Below are 18,296 nucleotides of genomic sequence, written 5' to 3'. Positions count from 1 at the left end.
GGTAACACCTATTTACTGTAAACATTGCAAGGCAAAGATTTGTCCAAGGCTTTAAATGCACGTTTTCTCAAGCAGTACCATCCTAGTATGTGACAATATGTTTAAGAAAACTGATGTGATCATATTGAGTTAGTTGCTTTTGGTTTGCTCAGCTCCACCAAAAAGCAGGGGGCATATGTTGAGCACCAAGTTGAGGCCGGACAGTCCGGACGGTCCGCGCCGCTGGTTCGGACGGTCCGCGCGCGCAGAACCGATTAGGGTTCCGAGTTTCTTGCTGTGTTTGTTGGCTAGATTCACGAAATTAGCTCGAGGAGTTTGTTTGTAACGGGTCCAGCCCCCCTCCTCTATAAATACAGAGGAATACGTCCGATTTGTAATCATCAATCGAATCAATAACCGGTTTATCTCGCATTTATTTCTTGTACATTTAGGAGTAGTTGTAGTCTAGTTCTAGCTTAGCCTTCTAATCCCTAAATTCTCCGCTTCTCTTCGACTCTACGTCGATTAGAGGAGTCTAGGTTGGCCTGCCGAACCTAGACAACACCTAGGATCTCTCATCCCCGACGGGACCCCTACCGGGAGCGAGATCCAGGCGCCGCCGGTGACTTTCACCGTCCCTGCGCACGCGCGGACCGTCCGGCCGTCAGACAGAAAACCCTAAACCCTACTCCAGGTTGCGGACTGTTCGCGCCTGTGAAGAGAGCACCGCCGCCTGTTCTCACGCAGTGATTGGCGCCCAAAAATGGCACCACCAACCGGTTTTAAGGATCTCTCACGAATTTTTGTATCAAATGTTTTGGTTTTGCAAGAACAAAGTATATATGGTCTCGGTATCTCAGGCGTTTGAAGACGAGACAACATTTTTTTTGCTCCACTGTCCTCTAAAGATTTGTCAATCTAGCTTAAACTTTAAATAAAAATCATACAAATAATTGGTGCTATATTTTTCGGAAAGTGCTATATTTTTTCTTCACACGTGCTTGCGTTTTACTTAGTATTATAATAAATCTTCGAGCTATACAAGTTATCATGACTGTATAAGAGCAACTTCAATAAGTCCCAAAACATAAAAATTAGGTTTTCTTTAAAATATTAAACCCCTAAAAAAGTTTATAGTCCAATAACTATCAATAATTTCCTTAAAATCGTTTTGAATGGGTCACTGCGGGTCTTCTACTGCCGCATGCAAGGCAATAGCAGCAGTCGGTCATGGAGCAGGCTAGCAACGCGGGCTAAACTAGATGGTGGGCCCCATGACGAGCGCTCCCAGCAGAGGCGCGAAGGCAACGTGGGAAAAGGAAATTCTGACGCTTCTGAGTTGCGGGCGTTGGCGAAAATATGCGCAGCGTAGAGCTCGGTTTACGAGTGCGGATTGGGAGCGGGTCTAGAGAGCTATTGAAGCTATGTTTTTCTTTTTTCTTCTGTAATATAGTTTATGAATCGAATATGCAGATTTGTTGGAGTTGCTCTAATATATTTATTCAGTTATATTGTAGAGACACATTTGCTAGTAGAAAAATAAAGTCACCACCAACCAAACACTCCAAAATAAACTGCTTGCCCACCTAGGCCCATCCACGCAGCCCAAACCAGTTTAGAGTTCGAACTCCGTTGGGTTCGTCTCGTTTTGGTCCCACGTTCTCGCAGCTGACGCCGCCCCGTTCGCCTCCGTCGCCGCCGCCATCGCCACCGCCGAACCATGGAGACCACGGAGCCGTCGCGTGGCACCAAGCGCCCTCTCACCGCCACTGCAGGCGATGACGACGATGCTGGCCTGTAAGGCGGCCCGACACCTCTCCCTTGCTTTCCCTCTCGTCAAGTTATCCTGGTTAGGGTTTTGGTCTCACGCCCTAGCAGGGCTCACGTTGATTTTGTGTCTGTCGCCGCGCTCGCAGGGAGCGCAAGCCGCGGTTCCCTAAGGGGAAGAAGGCCAAGTACCGCGACGTCGGTGCGGAGGGAGGCCCCTCTGGCAACGCTGTGGACCTCGACAGCATGCTGAATCCGGAGCTTGCGGCGGAGCGGCGGGCGCGGCAGCGCCACGTCCAGCTCAAGGAGGGAGACGACGCGAAGGGAGGTGCCGCTGAGGTGAAGGGCTTCGAAGTCCGCTACAACGTATGCGCTGCTTCTCTGCTTGCCTCTTTTCCCCTGTTTATTAACATTGACAGCAAATGAATGCTAGGTGAGCTGTGTTTTGGCTCTCAACAGGACAGTGTTAACTTTGTTGACGATGGTATACGGATAGAGCCGTTTAACTTGGAGCGAGAAAGGGAAGAAGGGTATTTCGATGAGAATGGGAACTTTGTGGAGTATGCAAGAGGCAATGAGATTAAGGTATGAAGGTTTTCCGTTTAGCATCGTTAACATTATAGTATAAGAAGTTATCATTGGTGACACAAGCAGGTTTGTCTTGTAGGATGCTTGGTTGGACAGTGTGGAAGTTGACCCAACATATGCTGCAAAGGTTCAGAACAAAGGCAAAGAGAAAGTAGACGAGTTTGAGGACCTCTCTTCCGATGACATTGGGAGGCTAAAAAGGCAGATAGCAAACTTGCTTGAGCCAGGAGAAACGGTGTGTTTTTGTTGCATCATTTGCAAATATTTATGCAGTCCATTTTTTGTCCTTTATTGTTCAACAATTTATAGCATTTAGTTCCTGTGTCTACTTTACTGACTTACTATTTTGGGCTTAGCTACTGAATTATACTTGGTTTCCTCAATGGATTCCCATATATCAAAATATCTAAACTTACAACACTAAATATTGTACAACGACTGCTAGATAATGCAAGCCTTGAAAAGGTTGAAGGGTACATCCACGGATAAACGTGGAAAGATGGCTGAGGGGACTAAACGTATATTTGATGAATTGACTGAAGCTGCCATGAAGCTAATGGAGAACGGCGATTATAGTATGCTTTTCTTTGTTTAAATTTTACTCCCTCCATCCCAAATTATAAGTCATTCCAACTTTCTTGGAGAGTAAAAGCATCTAAAGTTTGACCAAATTTATATGATAAAATAATAACGTATGGGACCAACTAAGCATCATTAGATTCTTCATTAATTATATTTTCATAGTATACCTATCTGATGTCATAAACCTTTATAATTCTCTGTATAGTTTTGGTCAACTTGGGATACTTTGTCTCTTCAAGTGTGTTGGAACGTCTTATAATTTGAAACGGAGGGAGTATTTCATATTTTTTTGTCCCTACATTTGTCATTTCAGTGTCAATGTGACTTATTCCCTGTTGTGCACGTTTTGATGTAGATGTTTACTCAGATGATCGTGAGACCTTTGAACGCGAGGCTGGTTAGTTGTTTTCTTTCTTCCTAGCATATGGAAATTCCATTTCATGACCACCTAATTTCGCTTTGATGGTACTGGTTTATCAGAGCGAACTGATTGCACACAAAAGGATCACCGTCTTTGATTTTTTTTATCATCGCTTGAGTAAAAAAATGCAAAATACATAGGTTTTGCATTATCAAGGTTATCTCTACCTTTCCCCCAATGGAAACAGTCATGCTGTTGCTTTTGTGAATGCATGAGGTGCAGTACTATCGCTTGATTGCATGTTTAATGTTGTCATGTATCCCTGAAGTTAGCACCACTATGGCACTATGCATAACTTGATCTATGTTTATCTTGAGACATCAACCTGACCTACCTAGGGACGCACATTACAGTACTTTACTGCTTACTTAGTCATTTCCTTAAAATTGTCATTTCAAGAAATTTGTTTGATTTTTACTCCCTCTTTTGCCTTTGCAGCTGGGTATGAACGTTTGGCACGTGCTCGACTTGGTTTGCCAGAAGTTGATGGTGTCTCTGAAGACCAAAAATATAATCAGACACCATCATCTGCACTGGAAATTGACCAACCATCATCTGTACTGGAAATGGAACTTGGTCCCTCGACTGCCAATGTATATACAGCCACTGCTGCAATCAATGATGATGACAGTAACCTGGACATGTTTGGTGATGATGACAACGATGATACCAAACATAGTTCTGATGCCAATACTGTAGGTTCAGGTTTGAAACCTGGAACCTCAGATGTGAAGAGTAAGTTCACATCTTTGACTCTTTTTCTCTTTTGTGGAAATCTGTTGCACATTTCCCTTTCTTTCTGGCAACTCTTGTGTTTTCTTTCACAAATATTTTTTCCTTCCTGCAGAAGCCGATAATGGAAGTGTGGACTCAGACTATGTATACGATCCTTCTTCAGGGTAGGCTATAGTTGTTTCTATGCTGCTTTTTCGTAGATTATTATGGGTTGTTTTGAAAATAAAAAAAAAGATCAGCCACACTGATTGTTCTAATGTCTATACAGATTGCATTTGTTGATTGTGTATTTCTATTCATTTTCTCATGCAGTTACTACTATAGCAGCAGCACAGGCTATTACTATGACCCTAACTCTGGATATTATGGTTCTGCATCTACGGGAACCTGGTAAAATTGTCCCCAATTCATCCTTGATTTACGTTTAGTAGTTATTGCTTTTTTAATGTCAATCATTTCTTTAGAATGCAACGTCATTGTGGCTGCATGGTTTCTTTTTTCTTTAATGTACTTAGCTATGGGATAGAGTTATCAATCATCTTCTGAGAGGAATAATGAGTATCTCTTTGAACCAATTTGGGTTCATGCCTGGAAGGTCAACCATGGAAGCTATTTTCTTAATAAGACAAGTGAGTGGAGCAGTATAGAGAACAAAAGAAGGATCTTGATAGGAATCGGGGCTGATTCCCGGATTGATCGCAGGTTGTAGTGGTGGGTGATTGGTGGCCGGGGTTTGGGGCGCGATGCACAGCGGCGGGTCGCCGTGTTCACCGCGCGTGAGAGGAGAGAGGCGCGAGGAAAGGGGCAGCTAGGTCACAGTAATCTCCCGGCTCCCTCTGGGAAGCCGGAACAATCTTGTTTCTGCTTGATCTATAGAGTGGTGCTTACAATTATTTATACTCCCTTCTAATCCTTATCTAATGAGATAGATCTCCTATTTTCTCTCTAACAAATCTTATCTTCTAATCCTTATCTGCATGCAACCTTATCTTCTAATCCTTATCTGCATGCAATCTTATCTTCTAATCCTTATCTGCATGCTTTATGCTGTTGCCCGGCGCCTATAGTGGCGGCCGGTCATAACAGATCTACACATGGTTTTCGTGGACTTAAGAAGGCTTATGATAAAATACCAAGAAATGTTATGTTGTGAGCTTTGGACAAACATAAAATTCCAACGAAGTATGTTGGACTCATTAAGGTTAAGGACATATATAACAATGTTGTGATTAGTGTTCGAGCAAGTGATGTGGACATAGATGACTTCCCGATTAGAATAGGACTACATTAAGGATCATTTTTTGAGCCCTTACATTTTTGCCTTGGTGATGGATAAGGTCACAAGGGACATACAAGGGGATATCCCTTGGTATATGCTTTTTGTGGACGATGTAGTGCTAGTTGATGAAAGTCGGGTAGGACTAAATAGGAAACTAGACTTTTGGCGGATACTCTAGAATCCAAAGGTTTTAGACTCCGTAGAACTAAAACAGAGTATATGATATGAGATGTGATTTCGTGTCACACCCGGGTTTCGGGGCACCAAGACTCGGGCGCGAACATAATCACCAGATGTGCTGGGACCAAGTCTCACACATATGATGAATCATGACACAAGATCGAATGTCACATTTTTACTATATAATAGGAGTTATGTACAAAATAACTAAATAATTACATTATAAGGAGACAACGGTCCAGCAACCCAAAGTTGACTGTGAGACGACGGCCTAGACCTCTCACGAACACATCGCAGCATCCTCCATGCGCCTCATCCAGTGGTACCTGTTCTTGACCTGTGGGGGGTGTGAGACAGCAAGAGTGAGCTCACATACGTTCATAGCTCAACAACTTGTGGGGAATAATGTGCATGAACTCGCCAAAGGTGGGAGCTCACGTGAAGTTTAAGGCTTACCAAAGAGGATGGTTGCATCTGAGCATTGCTTTTAAAGTTGGTCAAAATTTTATTAGCAATTACTAAATATAAGTAAATACCAAACCCAATTAAGTAGTAGAACAAAAGTAACAACAACACCTGCGATGCAATGCATGTGACAAATTGAATTTAAGTTCCATAAATTAATCATGTGAGTGTCCGAGCTGCTCATGACCGTGAGCACGGCTAGTAAACCAGTTTTACACTCTGCAGAGGTTGCACATCTTTACCCACAAGTCATGTTACCCATCTGCCAAGAGACGGCCAATCCCATACACCTCTACCGAGGAGGTGAAGCAGGGTAACACTACGAGGCCTTTACAAAGTTTCACTAGCTTCAGAAAACCCGCTACAGTTTATAGGAAGCTCTAGTGCAGGAATCTCTCGCCTGACCGCCATCGCAGCAAAATCAACCCGAGGACCTCCCTACACTGACCACTCCCCTACTGCCCTTGCCCCTTTCGGGTAAGGTAGTCCTCCACTAGCTTTCGTAATTAGTCAGCCAAGGACGTCTCATAGCACCCTTGTGGTAGCACTGTTTTTTCGGGTGGTTCTCCATGTTCCAATTAACATAATGATCTTTACATGAACAGTAAATAACAACTGATAATAAAAGTATAATCATGAATAATGTGTATCTCTATACCCAAAACAACATAAAGCAATAGCAGGTACTACCAAAAAATTCAGTGGTAAACAAGGTATAAAGTTAGTCAAATTAGGGTAACCTATCAGGTCCCATCAAAATTAACCTATGCAGATCATTATGATTAATCAGAACATGACTGGGTAAAAAGAAGTGATCAAGGGCACAACTTGCCTGTGACTTGAGATTCCAGGTACCAACTTGCTCTTCAGGTGACACGTGTTTTCACTGCTAAACGTAGCAATACAGACAAACATGTATAGGCAAAATTAACATCACACCAAACATAAGAATAAATTGTGTAATAATATTCTACGCTGTGTAACGAGATCGTGGGAATAAGAACCACTAAATTCGGAGTTACGGTTAACAAGTTATGAATTTCTGAAGTTATTAAGCACCTAGAATAGATTAATTCAAATGAACAATTTTGATCCAAGTTTCATGGTTAAACAGTGTTACTAGTTGATAGACAATACTAATACAAAATTATTGCAACTGGAATGGGTTAAAAAGGAGCTAAGATGAATTTTCTATGAATTATACAAGTTCTGGAATTATTTTGCACTAGAAATCAATTTCCTAAATCCTTTTTCCTATTTTATCAGACTTCAGGACTGCGCGCACAATAACCAGAGAGTTCAGGGTTCTGTTTATAAGTTTACATGACTTGCCTGTAATTACTTTACATAACCTGTGGACTGCGGGTTGATTTGACAAAAGGGCAGGGGCTCTTTTAGAAAAGCGACCAGGGCCGAAGGGGTACGAGCGCGGCACAGCCGAGCGATCAAGATCTAACGGCTCAAATTAAATCGTAGCTTATATGAACCGGTACGCAACCGAGACCGCAGGATCTAGGATTGACCGTCTAGATTTTGAACACCAAGATCTGCTCCAAACCGTCCGATCCTATACCTATGGCTCAGATCTTATGCCCGAAGGGTTATAACTCTGATCTAATCTCCCACGTCCGTTCACAATCAAATGGAAGGGAGCCTTTCTCCACGCACCCGACGCAGCCGACGACGGCGCCGCCCCTGCCGCGACGGAGGTCTCGCCAGAGGAGGGGCATTGCCACCCTTGTCGCTCCAAACACCAATCCAAAGCACAACGGTGGAGGGCGGTTCCACGGTAACAGAAGAGCTCCGATGAGCAATTCGCCGGCAGCCGGTTGTTCTCCAGGCTTCAATCCTGCCCAGACACAACCCACGAGCACGCCCCTTCTTCCAAACCGGTTACCGTGCCCAGATTGGAGGTCAGACGGGGATCGACCACGGCGGAGCGCCCGCGCTGGTGCCCTGGTCACCGCTTAATTCGGCCACGGTGCACACAGGCGCGCGATTTGCTGATGGCTATAACTAAGGGAGGAAGAGAGGGGGAATAATAGGAGCCTTATATATCCTAGAGTCCGAGCAAGCAACCCCCACGAGATCTCCGGGTGAACATCCATGGCGGCCATGGTGCCATCGTTCGCGGGGTTCTGTTACTACGAGGAGAAGGAGTTGTCCACTGGAACCCACCACCCAGCTACCCGGTTCACATGGAAGCGGTGCGAGAGGGTGATAAGTACAGCGGCAATCGATTCCTAAGAACCCACGGCGGAGACGGCGAGATCCTCGGGAACGATGCACGGACACGGAGCAGCGACGGGGCTGGCCACGGGGTCCCACGCAGCAGAGACACCGGGATGACAACCATGAGAGCCAGCAGTGGCTGGCCATAGGGCCCCGCGCGGCAGTGACTGCAAGCGACGACGAAAGGCTGGCACGCGGGCCCGCATTGTCGGCGTGAGTAGGTGCGGCAGGGAAGAAAAGGTTTGGGCCGCGGGACTGGTGGCGGGGAAAGGTGCGAGTGGGCCGATCTGGCCAAAAACGGCTCAGCGAGGCATAGAGTGAAATCTTCACTTTTCATTTTTATTTTTCTGATTTATCCTAATTTCAAAACAAGCTTTAAATTTCAATTTTCGAATTAGATTTAAATAGAGTTCAATCTTAAAACAATTTACAGACAAAACTCCGATATGAATTCTAAAGTATAATTTTAGTTATTTATTTATTATTATTTTTTTAGCAAATGTTCTCAACATACAAGCCCTAAAAAATTACTTTTAGGAAAATAATTTTTAATGTGTAACATTCATTAAAAGGTGATTTTACTTACCCTCCTCAAGAATGTCCCTCAACCATATTAAAAAGAAATATATAACCTAATTCATATGAAGATATTTCCACTTTTCATTTAGTTTCTTTAATTAATTAATTAATTAATTTTATTTTTTTCTTTATACCAATTTTGGGCTTTACATTTCGGCACTACACATGAGGAAGGGGATGTTAGTTTGGAAGGTCAAATGTTGCCTAGGAAGGACACCTTTAGGGTTGATTTGGTGATAAGGGGATCACGAGGGGATTGGAGGGGATTGAGGGGGGAAATTAGTTCAGGGTAGCCCTTAGGTAGTTAGGATCAATGCTATAGAGAGACATGGATATTGATGAAGATGCTAGCAATAGAATCATAGCAGGGTGGGTGAAGTGTCGTCAAGCATCTAGAGTTCTATATGAGAAGAGGATACCATAGGAGCTAAATGGCAAGTTTTTTAGGACGACGATAAGACCAGCTAATATGCTATGTTCTATGGTGTAGAATGTTGCCCTACAAAAAGTTGACATGCTAAGTGTTGCGGAACTGCGTAGGTTATGTTGGATTTATGGTCATACAAGAAGGGACCGAGCCTGGAATGATGATATACGTGATAGGCTAAGGGTGGCACCAATTGAAGAAAAACTTGTCTGACATCGGTTGATATGGTTTGGATATGTCTAATGGAGACTGTCGGGTACCTAGGAATGGAGTACCCAAGGTAAGGCCCATAACCATTGTTTTCAGATCGTCCGACTAATTGCGATTAGTCGCGATTAGTCGGGCTGATCGGTACTCAGTGCTCGATAAGTGGGTTCGATTCGGTCAGGTGATCTGATCGTTCGACTAGTCGGCGATATGTAGCGATTAATGTCTGGTTAGCGATCAGTCACGTTAATTACTCAGGTTCAGAGTTTCAGAATTTATTTAAGACTTAAGACTTCAGTTGTATGATGATCTCATATAGGTGTTGCCTTCTTGGTCATGGTCTAGTAAGTTGTAGAATTACAGTTTCATATAGAATTGTTGCTGGAGATGTACTGCTGTTTTGGACTATTCAAGTATTCATACTGCTGTTTTGGACTATTTAAGTATTTATACTGCTGTTTTGGACTATTTATACTGCTGTCTTGTCTATACTTGTGCTTGTCCTAAGTAAGTCTCTATACTATATAAGTATATATCTATATATAGTGCTATGTATGTCCTGGAAATACATAGGACGACCAGGGACGATTAGGGTCGATCAGGGGCGACTGATCGTCGCCTAATCGCGACTAATCGCCCAGTGGCATCGATTAGACGATCTGAAAACAATGCCCATAACCTCTTTCCGGCCCATTTGTTGAGTAAGTCTGCGAGGTGAGACGAACGACCAAGTCCCCGCTGAGCAAGTCTGCGAGGCGAGACAGACGACCAAGCCCCCGCCGAGAAAGTCTACGAGGCGAGGCGGATGACCATGTCCCCGCCAAGCAAGTCCGCAAGGCGGAGCAGACGACCAAGTCTCCGCCGAGCAAGTCCGTGAGGCAGAGCAGACGACCAAGACCCCGCCGAGCAAGTCCGCGAGGCGGGGCGAACGATCGAGTTCCCACCGAGTGGACCCGCGAGGAAGGAGCCCATCCCAATGCTGCTGGCCCACGTTGGCTACGACGGGACACGCCATCCTTAGGCCACACCCGGGTAAATGTGTGGCGCACCGAAGGCGCGTCGAGTGGTCGTCATCAGAACACGAACCGTACACCCCCGCGTACGAACTCAGGCGCGCCACCACTACGATGTGGGGCTAGTCAAGCCCGGTCGTCGGATGACCTCGGTACTAGAATCCCAACAGTGACCCGAACACCCAGAAGGACTGGACAGTATGCCATACTTTGGTGATTACCTGACAAAGTCTTAGGATTTGTATCCCATTACCCCCCCTCCTTTCACTTGCAAACCCTTTCAGTTGATTAGCCACTGACCATTGCTTGTCAGGCATTTTAACACAAGGGGTTCTGTTAAACCTTCCTTGATGTGTTTCTTTTCAACTGTTCCAACAAGAAATTTTAGTAGGTATTGGCTTAGATGACCAAGTTAGTAATGTGAGCATTGTTGTGTATTATCTGGACATCATTGATGTGGTCTGGTCCTTTTGGTTGGTTTGCATAGGGGAGAATAGAGCAACATAGAGGATTGTGGGTGAGAACACCGAGAATATGGCAGACGAACAGAGGGTCGGATCTCTTCATCGGTCGCTCTGGCGTGAGACTCCGCCAGGGTGCCCAAGGAATCACCCCTCTAGGAGATTCTTATTTCTTCCGGTGCTCTCCCTATAACATCGTACTGCGCTTATATAGAGGTATGCACCCTTGACTCAATTGAAAAACCAACTAACCAAACTAGGAAACAGCAAACTGGCACACACCAGGAAGCAACAAACCGACTCCTAAACGAACTATTTGAGGATACTTTTGCTTCTAAACTTATGTAATTGCCAAATCTTAGCCACTTTTGTTGCTATTTTCTTCGTGGTTTGGCTGTCCTGCATGTTTGCGTCTTCTCTGGTGTTGGCGGCCAAAGGAGTCCATAACATTCTCCCCTTCCCAACAAACAACTCGTCTGCATGTTGTACATCTAGAAATCTTCACTTAAATTCTTCCAATTGTTCCCATGAGGAGTCTGTAGCTGGTCTGCCTACCTGATGCATCAAGACTTCCCACACTCCACAATTCAGTCGAGCTTTAATCTCTTTTTCAGGGGCAGGGATGATATATCCATGTAGTATCTCGGGTAAAGGACTGATTACCTTAGGAGCCTGTCCTTCATACTTCTTGAGCAACACCACATGGAAAACATCATGAATGTGGGCCCCTGAGGGCAGCTGTAATCGATAAGAAACTTCACCAATCCTTTGAACACTATATGGGCCATTAAACATAGGACTCAACTTAGAGTGAGAAGTGTCATGACTCACGATTGTCCGTTTCTGCAGCCTCAGCCAAACTCAATCACCTATTACAAAACATGTCTCTTCATGACTTGTCTTGAAAGTGCTTCATTGTTACTTGGGCGTCTAGTGAAAATTCTAACCAATTACAAAAGCGGAAGTCATTTGCAGTTTAACTCTAGCAACACAGAACAATTCTAACCAAAAAGAGCTAGTGAAAATTGTATCTCGGTCACCCAATATGGAGCAAAGAAACTCATGTAGTTTGACAATCTCTTCAAAAAATGCATTTGGTACTGAGGCGGCTGTCTAAGGGTGGCCCAACGAAATAGTAAGAAAATTTGGAGAACCTATCTTCCACTGTAAGCATTAGCTTTGCCACCTACCATAGGAAACCCTTCAATAAAATCCATGGCTATATCACTCTATACCTCATATGGAACGAGAAGGGGCTGCAATAACCCAATAGGATGTAGGTGTTCTAATTTGTGTCATTGACAGATGGAGCAGCCCCACACAAATTCCCTGACTCATGCCTTAGTACGGGGGTTATAAAAAGATGCTCGTAGTCTGTGTATTTGGAACAAAAATCTTTCCTTTGAACAACATATCATCCATCTCGGTCCATTCTTCCGGTGCTGTACTGTCAGTCATCTTGACCCTCTTGCAGCTACTTGTGAATTGGAAGTGTATTTAGTCTGCAATGTATCCAATAGCTAGAAGGTTGGGGATGAAATACTATGGACGATTGCTCCTTCCTTCTCGCTGTGACAACGCATCTGCAACTCCATTGAGTTTGCCCGGTTGATATTCTACCAGTAAACCATTCCTGAATAACTTGCTCACCCATGTATGCTGCAAAATAGTAAATATACAACCGATCAACGATGAACTTGATGTTGTAGTGGTTGGTCCTTACTGTGAAGAGGCACCCCTAGAGATAGGGAACCAGGGACGCAACGCCTTGACGAGCCCAATCAACTCCTCGTAAGACAAAAGCTTCTGGTTGAAGAAAGACATGGCGTCATCACCCTAGTGAAGCACCACGACGAAGCCTATATCAAATGAGTCACAATCTACGATGAAGTGCTTGAAGATATGCGACGTTTCAGTAGAGGTGTCGTCATTAGCGCCTGCTTGAGTTGGTCAAATGCAAGTTCGGTCTCATTCGTCCACACGAAGGTGTTGTGAACTGCGATGCACTCGCAAGATAGTCCCGGTACTCAGCCCTCCCGTAGGAGGCCCTAGGAGTAAACCAGATCTATTCTTCCTCCCCCTCTACTAACACCCTGCCCCTCCTTATATAGAGAGGTAACCCTAACTTAATAGCTAAGCAACATAACAAACCCTATCTGGCCGGCACTGTTCACGCGCTATAGTAACCGCACGTGAACAGTAGCCGCAGCTAACCTAGCCATAATGACATAGCTAATGGGCTAAGGCCCATAACATTCCATCCCTCCTTAAAAACAGCTCGTCCGCGAGCTGTAGTCAAGAAGAATTGACCCATACTAAACTAGCACTTAATGGCTCAATACTAAGTCTTTTACATCTTGACTTAGTATTTTATTCACCTAGAAAAAAATTGAACCACGTCAGTGGTCGGATCTATCGAAGGAGGACGTGTCGGCGACCAGATTGACTGATGACAGATGTGGCTGCGGTGGCGCAGAGGGCTCCCTGCGCCTGGCGAAGGTCGGTGGCACCCTCCGGTGTTGTAGCTCAGGTGACCACGCCGCGGCGGTGGCCAAGGTGGCTGACGTCGACCACAGCTGCGACGACGCAGCAGATGGCTGTCCGTGGTGCAGAAGATTGATGGCCACGACGCGAAGGATTGGTAGCTGTGGCATGGAGGGTTATCCCGCAGCAACACCTCTACAGGTTGGGCCACCATGGTGGCCGATTGTTGCAGATTAGGCGAGCAGATCCGCGCACAGTCAGGCCACGCCTGGACCTCCACGAGCACGAAGGCGGGCTGCAGCAGTGGCACGACCACCACAACGTAGAATGCCGCCTCCACCTCCTCCCTGGGTGTGTCGGGTTGCAGCCCATCGTCCTCGACCCGGCCGCCTTCGCCCGCGCCCAAGCTGCCCTCGCTCGCGCCCAAGCAGCCCGCGGTAGAAGCAGAGGGGCTGACCCACGCCTGCTCGAGCTTGGCTAGACGAGCGTCGTGGGAATCCAAACGGGCATTGATGGTGGCGAGTTGCGTGAGGATGAGGTCCATCTTGGCGGAGTAGGTCACAAGATCGTCGTGCGCGCTGGCCATGGTGGCGATGCGCGCGTAGTGGCTCTGATACCAATTTGTTGTGAACTGCGATGCACTCGCAAGATAGTCCCGGTACTCAGCCCTCCCGTAGAAGGCCCTAGGAGTAAACCAGATCTATTCTTCCTCCCCCTCTACTAACACCCTGCCCCTCCTTATATAGAGAGGTAACCCTAACTTAATAGCTAAGCAACATAACAAACCCTATCTGGCCGACACTGTTCACGCGCTACAGTAACCGCAGCTAACCTAGCCATAATGACATAGCTAATGGGCTAAGGCCCATAACAGAAGGCCTCTCACTTCAAGAGCGTCGCAAGATGCATAACTGCCTCCCCATAGCCTGCAATTAACTTGTGGTTGTATTCAGTGAACCTGAGGAAGCCTCACAATACTTGCAATGATCGAGGGCGTGGCCAAGCTTTTACGACTGATATTTTCATCGGATCCATGGCCATGCCAATTGCTGAAATAATGTGACCAAGAGAGGTCACTGATTATGTGTTGAAAGAACACTTGTATTTCTTTAGAAATAAGTGATGCTCTTGCAATCTCTAGAGAACCTATTTCACGTGTTGCAAGTACTCTGACTAGGATATGCTAAACATCAATATGTCGTCAAAAAACACAAGCACAAATTTTTCGATGAAAGGCTTGAGCATGCTATTCATCAAGGACTGGAATGTGGATGGCGCATTGGTAAGACCGAATGGCTTCACTAGGAACTCAAAGTGGTCCTGATGTGTCCTGAATGTTGTCTTGTCGATATCGTCTAGGTGCATGCACACTTGGTGGTAGCAGTTGCGGAGGTCGAGCTTGGTGAAGAACATCACACCACAGCCCATCCAACAACTCGTTGACCATTGAAGTTAGAAACTTATCTGATGCAATGATTGCGTCGATGAGGTGGAGGCAACCTGCGCAGATCTGTGAAATGTCGTTGAAGGACTCTAGTAGTGCCTCCAGCAGATCACGTGATGCTGAGAGTGGCACATATGTGTTGTGCCGTTGACCCCTATGGCCTTGCCCGCCGCATCGTGTGACCCTGGTACCAGAACGCCATAGATGGCTCTTTGAAGTTCCAGAGAATTGGCCCAAGGGAGCGCAACCATTGGACCCCCAGAACGACATCAAGGTCATCTAGCGGTAGTATGTAACAATTGATGGAGAATCTCTCAACATCGATGTTGACATGGATCTTGGGGTAGACCCCACGGCTGGTGACCTTTTCGCCATTGGTCACCTTAACGGAGAGGCCTAGATGTTGCTTCACTAGTAGATCGAGGCTCGATGCCACTACCTCCCAGATGGTGTGTGTCGAGTCGGTGTCTAGGAGTGCCACCAATGGTGTGTCGTTGATGATGACACACAACTTCATGGTGTTGTTGATGTAGATGTTGTCCAGGGCATGCTAGGAGATGCCTAGGTCATTCGTCGCTGCATGTTCCTCCATATCATCTTCCAGCTTGAGCAAGAACACACCTTTGGAGGCACAGTTGTGGTCGACGATATACTTCTCTGAGTAGTGATTAGCACTCCTCGTCGTGCTTGGTCGCCAATTCCTCAATCGTCGACCATTTAAATCGTGACCTTGCAGGGCCTGCTATCTCCGACTTAGCTTTGGTGTTGGTGCCATGACCTGTTGAACAAGAAACCGTGTTCTTGCTAGTAGGTGTCGTCTCTGATTGGTGCTTGCATGCCCATGCAAGGCTCATGGTTGTATGCAAATTGGAGGGACATTGGAGCTTGACATTGGTCCAGAATGGCTCACTGAGACTTGTAGTGAATAAATTGACTTGTTTTTGAAGCATAAGTCCTTGTAGCAGCACAGTAGCAAGGAGAAATGCCACACCTATTTGTCCATTGTACCCGTGCAATACAAGGTCCTTGAGCTTGACCAAGCCGTTGGTTCAGGGACGAGGCCTGAACTTCATGTTGATGAAGTTCGCAAAGCTAGCCTAGGAGAGGATACTATGGTCGTGGTCGATGGAGTAGTACCACTCGGCTATTGCGCCATCTATGAGCCAAACCTTCTCCTCAGCGAGCTTACGCATACCATGAAAGTAAATTTCATACTTGGTGAGCCGAGGGAGTGTGTCAGACTCGCCATCATAGTTGGGGAATGTCAGCTTGTGGCAATGAGGGTCGAAGTTTTCGTGCAAGCTCCGGTCGAAGAAACCATCGCCACCAGCACTTGGAACACGACCGCTACCTTTGCTGCCACCAATGGAGAGGGGATCAGTTGGAGGCATCTCAGATGTAGAATTATCCGTGGGTCGCTTCTCTAGTCACGCCAACTCGCGATCCTCGGAGGCCATTCAATTGTTGAGGGTTGTAAGCTGCGGCAAGATCTGGTCCAATTTTGCAATGTCGGAAGTCGCTATGTTAGGATCTTTGACAATGCCGGACATGGTTGTCGATGTGTCGGTTGTTCCTGATACCAATTGATGTGTTCTAGTTTTTCTAGGAGGTGTACGCATGGGAGAATAGAGCAACAAAGAGGATTATGGTAGAGAACGCAGAGAACACGGTGGACGAATAGAGGGTCGGATTCCTTCGTCGGCCGCTCTGGCATGAAACTCCACTAGGGTGGTGAAGGAACAAACTGACTCTCGCAATAAGTAGCAAACCAACTCCTAAACAAATTCTTTGAGGATATCTTTGTTTCTAAACTTATCTGATTGCTAAATCTTAGCCACTTCTGTTGTTATTTTCTTTTCGGCTTGGCTGTCCTGTCTGATTATGCGTTCTCTGGTATTGGTGGCCATGGTAAGAGTACATAACTATCACTTGCATTGCAATAGCATTAATCCCTTTTAGCTGACTGAGGTTGAAGGTGTGCTGATTTTGCACTTTGTATGCGTCGCAATAACTGAATACTTGTATTAGTTTTTTTTGCTGCTGCTTTTGTTAGAAAAGTTGTCGACTCTATAGGCCTCAGTTTCTGTGCTTATGTCTACAATCTGCACAGGTATTCATACGATGAGCAAACTGGAACATACAAAGAAATTCAGGATGAACAAACTGGCACGGTTAAAGAAGAGCTGGGAGATGCCATCAAGGAGTAACCGAGTTGCTACGGCCCTTCTCGTTCTTGATTGCTGATGCAACTGAGGTAGTTCAGACCGCCCAGTGTTCTTTAAAGCGAGGCAGCGAGCTGTAGCTTCAGTTTCTCGGTAGGCGCTTTGGGCCACGACTCGCTAAACTGCCTTGATAGATGTTTTATGAAGAAATTAAGAGGAAACCAGTCAGATCATACTATAGGTTGTAAACCAGAAAGTGATCGACTGCAACTGTACAATTGCAATATTACCGTTCTCGGCAGAGGCTTGTTTTATTAGCTACTATTCCTGCTATTTCTGTAGAAATATGCAATAACACCCAATTCCTATGTGAAGATGTGTTTGAACTTAACAGATGAGAACGTTATGTTTGGTGTGATTATGTCTAAGGCTCGAGAGCGTTCAGATTGGTAAACTAAATCGGGCAACCTGTGATCGTTGGAGTCTAAGACCGGCGCGGGGACAGTCAGGCAGAGAAAAGGTTCGGAGGTTGGAGACGCTTCAGGGTTGTTCAATCTTACTGTACTCTACAACCTCTTCCCGAAAAGGTGGGAACAATATTTTAGACCGACAACGTCTTCTCGGGAACACGGTTAGGCCCTGTTTACCTGTTTCGACGCCAAATTCTCTCCCCTGTAAAAACTACACTTATTTCTGTAAATTTCCTGTAATATTTTTTTTTGTGAAATTTCTGTCTCAAACAAGCCTATGGATAGTTTTTTAGCTATACATTGGCGAAGTATTTGTTTTTATGTTCCAACATGTATTCTTTTCTTTCTTTTGGGAATGGGCTGCGGCCCTGTATTCCGGAGCTCAGTACCACAGACCACACACAATAACACGAGCCAGCTTCAGTAATCGTAGATTACTTGGATGACTGCCTATAGCATTCCTATCTTTCTTACTAGTGGATGCCGCACGCCCTGGGCGTGATATCAAATTCGTATGTGATATGCGATAATAAACATAAATATATACATATGATTTATTTTAAGTGTACGGATAATATAATCAATGTAGCATTGTAGAATGCATACATGTCATCATACGAAATGCATTAGTAGCATATTACACAAAGATGTTGAAAGTATCAGTTGTAGGCGAAGGCAACAGAACCAGCAATGTCGTTCTGCAACGGTAGAAATGGATCCTTTTGTTCTGTAAAAGGTAATCAAGCACAGATGGTTAGGTAGTTGTCTTTGTGTCGCGGAACTGTATCGTCGATGCAGTCAATTTTTTGATGAAGGTAAGA

At 45.4% G+C, this 18,296-nt stretch overlaps 1 protein-coding gene across 2 annotated transcripts; it reads left to right on the top strand.

Moving 5' to 3' along the window:
* The first annotated feature begins 1,464 nt into the window (after positions 1–1,464).
* LOC100276763 (CD2-binding protein-related) lies at positions 1,465–17,804 on the top strand. Of its 2 annotated transcripts, none has more exons than XM_008653008.3 (10): positions 1,465–1,776; positions 1,858–2,112; positions 2,206–2,331; positions 2,414–2,569; positions 2,780–2,909; positions 3,272–3,313; positions 3,776–4,072; positions 4,185–4,236; positions 4,385–4,462; positions 16,954–17,804. In XM_008653008.3, the coding sequence occupies exons 2-10, from the start codon at positions 1,993–1,995 to the stop codon at positions 17,048–17,050; spliced, it is 1,098 nt and encodes a 365-aa protein (XP_008651230.1). In that variant the 5' UTR covers positions 1,465–1,776; positions 1,858–1,992; the 3' UTR covers positions 17,051–17,804. The 2 variants fall into 2 exon arrangements, with proteins under 2 accessions (XP_008651230.1, NP_001143950.1); NM_001150478.1 differs by having other exon boundaries at positions 1,600–1,776; positions 1,896–2,112; positions 16,954–17,394.
* Positions 17,805–18,296: the final 492 nt, after the last annotated feature.

Source organism: Zea mays, chromosome 7 (genome assembly GCF_902167145.1).
Source record: "Zea mays cultivar B73 chromosome 7, Zm-B73-REFERENCE-NAM-5.0, whole genome shotgun sequence".
Lineage (NCBI taxonomy): Eukaryota > Viridiplantae > Streptophyta > Magnoliopsida > Poales > Poaceae > Zea > Zea mays.
Note: the sequence above shows the minus strand (reverse complement) of the source record. Positions and strands in the feature narration are given on the sequence as shown.

Excerpts from the sequence above, each read along its gene's own strand:
- LOC100276763 (NM_001150478.1), top strand. The coding sequence starts at position 1,700 with ATGGAGACCACGGAGCCGTCGCGTGGCACCAAGCGCCCTCTCACCGCC. Across the intron at positions 2,113-2,205 it reads GCTTCGAAGTCCGCTACAAC|GACAGTGTTAACTTTGTTGA; the intron begins GTATGCGCTGCT and ends GGCTCTCAACAG. Across the intron at positions 4,237-4,384 it reads GTATACGATCCTTCTTCAGG|TTACTACTATAGCAGCAGCA; the intron begins GTAGGCTATAGT and ends TTTCTCATGCAG.